This window comes from Myiozetetes cayanensis, unplaced genomic scaffold, assembly GCF_022539395.1.
Source record: "Myiozetetes cayanensis isolate MyiCay16 unplaced genomic scaffold, myiCay2020 scf5-8, whole genome shotgun sequence".
In the NCBI taxonomy this organism is placed as follows: domain Eukaryota; kingdom Metazoa; phylum Chordata; class Aves; order Passeriformes; family Tyrannidae; genus Myiozetetes; species Myiozetetes cayanensis.
The window spans coordinates 108,805,975-108,815,624 of NW_026087742.1; the positions used below are offsets into that span (position 1 = coordinate 108,805,975).

The 9,650-nt window shown below is 39.8% G+C and overlaps 1 protein-coding gene across 2 annotated transcripts in view; it reads left to right on the top strand.

Annotated features, from left to right (window-relative positions):
- Window positions 1-9,253, top strand: part of OTC (ornithine transcarbamylase) — a 30,288-nt gene extending 21,035 nt beyond the window's left edge. For both annotated transcript variants that reach the window (XM_050334008.1, XM_050334009.1), the window contains exons 6-10: window positions 4,747-4,869; window positions 5,535-5,588; window positions 5,694-5,843; window positions 6,944-7,081; window positions 9,066-9,253. In XM_050334008.1, the coding sequence (XP_050189965.1) occupies window positions 4,747-4,869; window positions 5,535-5,588; window positions 5,694-5,843; window positions 6,944-7,081; window positions 9,066-9,125 (525 nt within the window). In that variant the 3' untranslated portion in view covers window positions 9,126-9,253. The remainder of the gene's footprint in view (window positions 1-4,746; window positions 4,870-5,534; window positions 5,589-5,693; window positions 5,844-6,943; window positions 7,082-9,065) is intronic.
- Window positions 9,254-9,650: the final 397 nt, after the last annotated feature.

The window sequence follows — 9,650 nt, forward strand, 5'->3', positions numbered from 1 at the left end:
GAAGTCCATATATAACATTTGGACTGCTTTCCTGCAATGCAAAGGCAATTTATTTGATTTATACATATAGGCAAACCACAATAGGGGCACAGACTGGTAGCCTTATATTTAAATGTAACTACAGATTTTGTGCAGTTTATTTCTCTTAAACAAATGTCTCTTCCTTATCCCTGTAAATATTTTCCTGCTTCTCCCTGTTGTCACTAAATAACCGAAATGTAATTTTTTTTTCTTCTCTTTTTGTTCCTGATGCATTTGCCAGTGGAGCACTGCATACACTCTGGCCCCCTTCATGCTTAGCACATTTTTATTTTTCCATTTTCTATACTCTATTACTTTTGTCATTTGCCTTCTTGAATCCTCTTCAAGCACTTTCTCTTTCATCTGAAACCGTGTAATTGCCTGGTTTTTTGTGATAAAATGTTTTCTTGCTTACAGCTTCTGATTCCCTTTGCATAGGTGCATTTTAGTGTGGTTATTTTAGCATAGTCCACTGCATTCCACAAACAATGCAGCTGGTTTATTTTCAGGGCTGTCAATTCTCGTTCTGTATTCAGGGTGTTCTTTTCAGATCATAGAGTGTGCTCCTGTCATGAATACTGGGTGAGATTGCTCAGGTTCAACATCCTCTTGCCCAGTGCCTTTCTCCTGAGCAACCTGGAGCCCCTCACATGTTTGATTTATAATCCTAATGCTGTGGTCTGGGTTAATGCCCCCTATTATGCCAAGAGAAATGTTTTTCTTAGCATATATACTACCTTTTTTTTTTTTAAAGTTGGGTTGAACCAAGCCTGCTCTTGAGTTAAATCCCACTAAAAATGGCTGTAAACATGTAAACAACATGATTTTGAGTGTTTGGGGACTTAGCCTTTAAAAGCTATGAGTTTGTGTGCTGGTGCTGTGCACACACTGAGCTACTTTACTTCTCTGCTTGTGCTGAAGACATGTAACAGCCACGTGCTGATTCCATCGAGTGTCCCAGGCAGAAGCTGTGGCTCACAACTTCTGCTCTGCTCAGCTTGGCTGGAGGGCAGCATCACACAATTTGTATTCCAGACACAAGCTGTGTATTGACATTGATTCAATTGATATTAATGTCACTGGGCAAATCAGCTAACTTGTAGCTGACTGCAGGATGGCCAGGCTGATAATTAAAGTGGATCCATATGCCACTAGCTTTTTATGTCACTGGTCTAGAGGGAATTTGCTTTTTCAGAAAGCAACGGTTGGCATAAGAAATGCATCAGAGCTTTCTATTTAAACAGCATAACAAATAGTGGTACCCAGCTTGAAGAGAGCTGCTGTATATTCCCAACTCCTTCTCAGCGTGTGACCCAAAGACCTCAAATTACTAGAGTCTTCAAATTCATCACCATCATCATCATTATTATTCTAACAATTAGATATCCCAACTAAGATTTGGAATGATCCTCTAGAACATACTGTTTCAACAACCACGACAAAAAACAGTGTGGGAATATGAAAGATAACTGGCCTAGCATCTACCTTAAGCAGTTTGAGAGCCAGTGGATCCAAGTTTGCCCTGTTTCTGCTTTGCTGGATTACACTGCATCCCAAAGGGCTAAAGCTTTGATTAGTCCCTAGCTTTCCATTTTAAAACTTGACAGATTATTGATTCATTATTCAAAAGCTTGTTTTAATTGAGGGCTGTTATGACAGTTGTGGTCAAACATTTCAGAATTAATCCATGACGGTGTCAGAGTTTCAGCCTCACTGGAAGCAAGTCCAGGCAGAGGCAGACACAAATGTCCCTAATTAGTTAAACCAGTCTTCTCCATAAACACAGCAGTGCTTACTTTTTCCCAGGGTTGGATACACTGATACACTGCACCCATAGATAAGAACAGAATGAAATGTTGTAAAAACAACATGAGGATGAGAAAGCTGAATGTGAAATCAGCATTAATTATTTAGCAGGGATTTTTCATGAGAATAGCAAAGCCATGTTTTATGGCACTTATAGCAGCAATCACTATTTGGCCAAAGAAACATCCATAAGGCAGAAGGACTCTAGGCTTTCTAAATATGTTAATTTTTTTGTGGCTTTACAAGGAGTGCAAATATTTTTAAGTCATGTTCCAAATGTAAAGAGAAACTGCAAACACTCAAGCAGGTACAAAGCTGAGATCAACATAAAAGAGTTTAGTAAAACTGGGAAGGAGTGCAAAGGGGAAAATATCTTCAGAGGCTTTGGTGAGCAGCAGGTGTTATAAAGGTTCTGATTTAACCTGGAGTGTTACCATCATGGCAAAACACTTTTAACAGGATTTTATCTGTGTGTTATAAGAACATACTATAAAATGGAGGGTGGGGGTGAAGTATGTCTCACATACAGTAGGTTTTTTATTGCCTCAAAGCTTTGTGTTTTTGACTAACACAGACTAACACATCTTTCATGGAACCTGAGGATGTGTGCATATAAGCAGTACAGTCACAGTCACAGTGAGCTTCTCTTAGATGAAGGGGTTTGAGTCACGGCAGCAGAGCACCAGTGGCAACACAAAGCACAGGATGTAAAATAGGCTCCACCAGCACACACACAGCTTGACTCTGCCTTGTGTGTGACTCCTGCCATTACCAAAACATCTTCATTAAGATGAGTTCAGCTATGTCCACTCTACACAGTAATCACTGCAGATGTGGCTGTGCAATTTGTAATGTATATCAAGGATCATTATACAGACATCTTCAGTACTTCATATTTTATCTGTAACAGCTAGTAGCTTGGGAAAACAGACAAAAGTATTAGCATGCACTGTGCTTCTTTTAATACAGAGTAGCAGCTGGCAATAAGGTGGAAGTTGTTTAACATAGCAGTATACTTGTGACTCTAGTCACTGCTTTGAGCATTACAGTCTGTGATGTCTATTTTTAAACAGTAAGATGAAAAGAACTCAGGACTGTCTCATTTGCTCCTGGCTGTGGGTTCATGTCTCAGCTATCACTGAGCCCTAAATTGAAACAACACCTTAAATAAATGCTTCAGTTTTACCTTCTCCTAGGAGTGCTATTGCTAGGAGATGTGGAAGGACTTTGAAAGATCCTTAGAGACATGCAGAACTGTTATACTGAAATAACTTCCATGTCCACAAAGTCCTGATTTGGTCTCCTGTAAATGCCCTTGCATCAAACCTTTGCCAATGAGCCTGCTGCTGACAAACTTCAACTGAAAAAGTCATAGTTTTACAATACTGCAATTTAACCCTTAAACCTAGTCAGCTCAGGACTCTACCAGGTTTAGATTTTTACAGCATTTTGGTGTAGTTCAATATTTCAAGTACTAATATTTTTGATTCAAACTTGTGGTCCCTGGCAGAAATGCCAATAACTTTGTTCAGGGCTAACTTCACAACTATTTGTTTAGGAGAAGCTGCTGCCAGGACAGGAGGTGGTAGTCCCTGCCCTCTTCCTGTTCATTTTTTTGGCATCTGTTCTGCAACTCCTGCATGGTTGCCAGTTAGTACAGCTCTACAGCATGGATGCTTATCCTCTCTGACAAGCATTGAATCATGTCACACAAAGTGTTGAAGCACTGTCTGGCTTCCAGCTACTACAGTGCAATTGTAGCACAACCCAGTTTTGAACTAAGAATAAAAGGCTCTCCAGAGAGTCCTTCAAGCCATGAGCTAGAGCTGTACAGAGCAGGCATAGAGAAGTACTTGGCTATGTCTTCACAAACTTTTTGATATCAACCTAAGTACCTATAAACATGCATACTTAAAACAAAGCTTGTTAAAGAGCCTTGAATTGTCCTGCTCTGGAATACGAAACTCCTGTTATTCTTGTTCCTCCTTTGGCCTTATCTGTTGGAGTTGAGGGTCAGAGTAACTGCACATGAACAGGCTGTAAGAGCCATCAGACAAAGCTGTAGTTAACTCTGTAATGCTGTTTTGAGTTTGGGCAATCCACACTTATAAACAAAACCCTGCCCTCTTTGACTGTGCAGTGGAGAACAAACACTGCAGGCCATGAGTGGCACAGCTGCTTTTAGAGTGCTGCTCTTTTCTATCCTGTGCAGCTGTGATGGTGAACATGTATTCCAAGGGCAAGGCCACTGCCATGGCCACGGGGAACATCGTGTAGAGACAACCAAGCCAGAGCAAACCTGAACAGGGATATTTGTACAATCTGGGGCAAAGCTGGAAGGAGTTCTATTCTAGGCATTAGGACTGTCTTTAAACTAGAAATGTCTACTGCTCACTGATGTTTATGAGCACCAGCAAATGGCTGTACAGCTTTGGTGTTAAAGTTACTGTGTGTGTGGTGTGGCATCTCTCAGCCTGGGTCTCATCACATAGCATATGTGCCAACATGTCACAGGATCACAGAATATGCCAAGTTGGAAGGGATCCACAGGGATCATTGAGTCCATCTCCTGGCCCTGCACAGTACCATCCCCAAGAGTCACACCATGTGCCTGACTTGAACTTCAAACACTGCCTGAACTCCGTCAGGCTTGGTGCTGTGACCACTACCCTGGGGAGCCTGTTCCAGAGCCCAGCACTGGAGGAAGCTGCCACACTTGGGCCTTCATGTAAGACACGGGGGGCTTTCCCTCCCTGACCATCCTGCAGGTGCAGTGAACTCCAGGTGTGGTTCCATACAGGTAGCATTTGAAGGTAGCCAGCTGACTTTGCATCAGACCTGTGTGCTGAATCCCTCTCACCCATCAGCTTGCTGGGCTTATCTGGAACATAACCCCAGAGCTTCTGATTCCTTTGACAGGAGCACTACGGTGGGCTGAAGGGGCTCACTATCACCTGGATTGGGGATGGAAACAATGTCCTGCACTCCATCATGACAAGTGCTGCAAAGCTGGGAATGCACCTGCGCATTGCGACTCCCAAGGTAAGGAAGCCCTGCACAGGGAGGAAGGAAGGCAAACTTTGCCTGTTCTTGTCTCAGCCACTCAGGTGTTTGCCAAAGGCCTCAGCTGGTGATGCTTGCATACGTTTTGAGCAGCCAGTTTTCAGAACCAAGGTTCAAAATCCTGATCCAGTTATTTTGATGCAAAGCAGGACTAGTTCTACCAAGTCCAACTTCAGAAAGGCTGAGGGGAATTCATGATAGCAGTATAAGTGAATTAAAATTCCATTTGCTAAAGTGTTCAAAGTCATCCAGTGCCCTCTCTCCTACCCAGAAAAATTGAAACTTGTTTCAGATTGGTGGAAATGTTGCCTCTTGCTTGGTTCAGATGGATGGCCCAGCATTTTAGAATGTTGCATTGTAATACAATATAAAATACAAAGCAAATACTCAGTTTAGTACAAAAAATTAAATGATGTATAGGTATTTCATTCTGTAACTACTGAAATACATTTTTTTACCTTATCAGAACACTTTCCACTGCTTTATCTCCAAATAAACTTTCAACAAAACCAAGTTTTACAGTTCTGAAAGACATTTTTTCCCCATGGCAAATGGTTCAATCAGTATTTTTCTAACCAGCATTAATAAGCAGTAAAGATCTTATAAATGTTCCATGATATATTAACTGTTATCTCTTTTGACAGGGCTTCGAACCAGACCAAGGAATAACTAAAATAACTGAACAATACTCTGGAGAGGTAGGAGCCTAAGAAACAGCCTAGTAGAATCATTTGAATAGAGTTTATTTTCATTATAAATGAAGTTCTTTGTCTTACTGATCTTCTTTATTTTATTCACATTAGTATGGTACCAAGTTACTTCTGACAACAGATCCTTTAGAAGCTGCAGACAGTGCCAACGTCTTAGTTACGGACACATGGATAAGTATGGGACAAGAAGAAGAAAAGAAAGAAAGACTAAAGGCCTTTCAAGGTTATCAGATTACAATGCAGGTAAATATTGAGATTTAGTTTTCTGTTTATGTTTTTACAGTTTGCATTTATAAGAATATTTTCTGCTTATGTTTTTACAGTTTGCATTTATAAGAATCAACATCAACAAAGCAGAAGTTTGGTGTTTTTTGAGCATGGCCATGGAACAACCACATGTAAACCTCCCTCCAGCTTAAAAAACTCACAAGGAGAACAAAGTTTGAGTTATCTTATACACTTCACAAGGCTTGGCCTCTTTCAGAGCTTCCCAATGAGACCTAGCTCCAGAACATGTGCAGCAGAGCTAACCCTTTATTTCTTTATGGCCTAAAAACTGTTTCTAATTTTGCATCTCCTTTTTGCTACCAGAAATGATCCCTTATATTTCATTTAGAATGAGAAGCTTACAGATTAACTCTTGAATGCCTGGGTAGCATTAGGGGCAGTTTGTGTTTATCCGTCAATGAATAAATCACTAAATATGTATCTTTAAAATCATCCAGCTGAAATATTTGTCAGCACAAAATCAGTTAGAGAAAATGTAAAATCATAACCTACTAATTGACCAAGATAAAAAGGACATTTTTCTTCCTGATAGAATTAATTACTCATTTAAGTGTCTGCACTTTAACATGAGTTCACTAAATACTGTTGATGGACATATCTCTGGCCTAAAATTTAATTCATTTTTCCTTGGCATTAGATCAATATATAATGAGTGGTAATATAAAATGAAAAAAATTACAGCCTTTTAAATCACTGTTTAGTATGTTCTTGTTGCAATTATAAATAGTATTATATTACTGTATTGCATTCAAAAAAAGATTACACTCTATTGATCCACTGGATCAGTGGACTTTTTACTCCCCTTCAAACCCAGAGAAATATGAGTGAATATTGGACTTACGTCAAGTCGGTATTGAACTCTTACTGACTTGAGTGGACATATTCCCATCTTATTCACAAATGAGGAATTCTTTTGAAATCTGTGGAATTCTTCTTAGTTCATCATACAAATAACCAGAGTGGGAGTTACTACAGAATTTAACTTTTTTATTTGTTAAAGATTTTATTAATGTCCTCACATATGTCTTTATTTTCATATGCTTTTTCATCTACAGGTTGCAAAATCTGCTGCGTCCAACTGGACTTTTTTACATTGTTTACCCAGAAAACCTGAAGAAGTTGATGATGAAGTATTTTATTCCCCACGGTCATTGGTTTTCCAGGAGGCTGAAAACAGAAAATGGACAATTATGGTAAAAACAGAAGATATCAGTAGTTGGAGGGTCAGCTTCTGTTCTGCCTTGCATTACAGGCTTGAATTCAGCTTGATTCCTTAATAAACAGTAAATGTTAAAACATGTGTTTCAAGTGCTCCTCAGAGCACGTGACAATTTTGACTATAGGCAACATATATATCTGTAGCACAAATACTTCTGGACACAAATCTGACCTATTTTGGTGACAATCTGCTGTTACTTGACCCAGCTTTTACCACTAAGTGAAATCTACAGTATAAACTGTAATGTTTTTGTATTTAAATCACTAGATTTACTCTAAATATCAACTCAAATGGTCAATTTTAAACCATGATAAATGCTGGGGTCCCAGTGACTGGCTATAGAAAGTAGTTCCCCAAATACTTAAAGCTAGTTATTTTCTCTCAGGAAAAACTGCTGCTGACACCAATGGAAACTTTCCCTGAGAAAGTGCTGGAAGAATGTAGATTTGAAAGACCCTGAAAAGTTATGGTGTGGGTAATACCATGTAATCCATAGGAACCATAAGAGGACACTTGGCATTTAACATAAACCATAACTCCCCTCTCAGCATTCCTAGAATTTCATAAAGTTACTGCCAGATCTCAGTAGCCTGTTATTTATTTTTGGCTTTAGAACCATCACGTTGACAAAAGATAGGGAAAACTTTCACAGAGGAGAAAAACACAGAAATGTCATTGTCATGAACTCTAGATGTGCTCCAAGGGAAGAAATAACAGGCTGAGCACTGTGTTTACTAAAAACTCAGATTTTGGACATGGTCAAAATTACTAGTAAATTTATGTTAAATTCATGGCTTTGGTCTCGAAATTCAATGAAGTGTTCATATTTTTTCATTTTTATTTTACAATGTTTCTAATTGCCCTAAATATTATTTTTTTGAAAAGAAAAAGCACCCTTTACTTTGAGTTCCAGATGCACTCTTTTTGTGGGCGTAACAAAAATGTCATCTCTGTATTTTTCTCAAGCTATAAAAATAATGAATGTATGGGTCTTCTTTATATTGTATTTTCTACCACTTTCAGCTCAGAGAGCAAACTGAAGAATAAATGATTTGCTTGGCTGTAGTTCCAGCCAGGGCTGAGTGCAGCTGTGACATGGGCAGCACTGAGGGGCTGCACAGCTGTATATTCAGTCACCTCTGTGTGCCTGGGATGCCCTGTCACACTGAGCAGTGCTGAAGGGAAAGGGACGGCAAGCAACAAGATCACAACCCTTGGGGAACACTCACAAATCCAGTTCTGGGCCAAAAAAACAATTTGCAGTCAGGCACTGCTGTGAAATCACAACAGTGTGAACCGGGTAGTACCTTGTCAAAGCACAGGGCTTGTTATCTACACAGGTGTGGGACGGGCAGCAGAGCTGCTGCAAAGCCACATTTCACTTGGCTGACATTCCCATTACTCTCATTCCACAGCCACACCCAAGGCTGGGCAGGGAGGGCAGGAGGGGTTGATGACACATCATCAACCTCAGCAAGGATTCTCCATGTTTTACCACAGAAAGAATAGCTAAACTGGGATAAATTTCAAAGTCCTTATTCTAATGTGGCTCTCACTGATGCTAATGGTAGCTCTGCTGAAATCAATAAGCAAACCTATGTGATGTCTGGGTACCTACAGCATCTCCTAGAACTAACTGAGAATACAACACTGCACGACAAAAATGCCTTAACATTTGATCTAAATGCCTGTCTGAATTGCTTCTAAGCTGTCCATTAATATATTTTGTTCACACTGAGAAAATCTATCAGCCACAATACCTAACATCCAAACTGATTTTCAGCTCTTTCCTGATTCATCATCAGAAATTCCAGCAAATAAATCTAAGTGTGCAGTTTTTGTCAGGACAATAATTTTTAACACAAGGTTTCAGAGCTGGAAAATATTTCCTCCTTATTTATTTTTATGGAGTATCTGTTTCCAATGTGATTGGATTTTTTCTTTTCTTCCTCCTCTAGGCTGTCATGGTTTCCCTGCTGACAGATTACTCACCACAGCTACAAAAACCTGCATTTTGATGCTTGGATTCCTGCCAGGAGAAAAATATTCTTCACTAGCAGAATATTTTGGTCCTCACATACGTAGATCTTCTTCAGAAAGGATCAAGGCAACGAATGATATTTTAATAAAACCATACAGTTTGCTGCATAATGTTGCATTATATTCGTGAAAATGCTCAAGACAATAGACACCATTTCAGAAGCTGCTTTTCACCTAGATGTTCCAAGCTGCCTGTCCTACTGGTCAGCATCATGGAAAACATTCCAAGGCAGTACCTTAATGATTGGCTCTACCAGCAGCATAGGCATGGCACAGTTTACATGTAGCTGTTCTGGAACTTGTATTGATGTGATATGACTGACATAAACTTCTCCCTAAACCTGTGCCTTTTATTGCTGATTTTGGGAAGTGTGCAGGAGAAGCAGTGCTTCAGCTTGCCTTGGATGCCTGTGCTTCCTGGGCACCCTGGCTCCTGTTTCTGTCCTCCAGCCAACCTCTGAACCCCACTCCTGTTTGACACCAAAAATATGGAGACCTTGGGA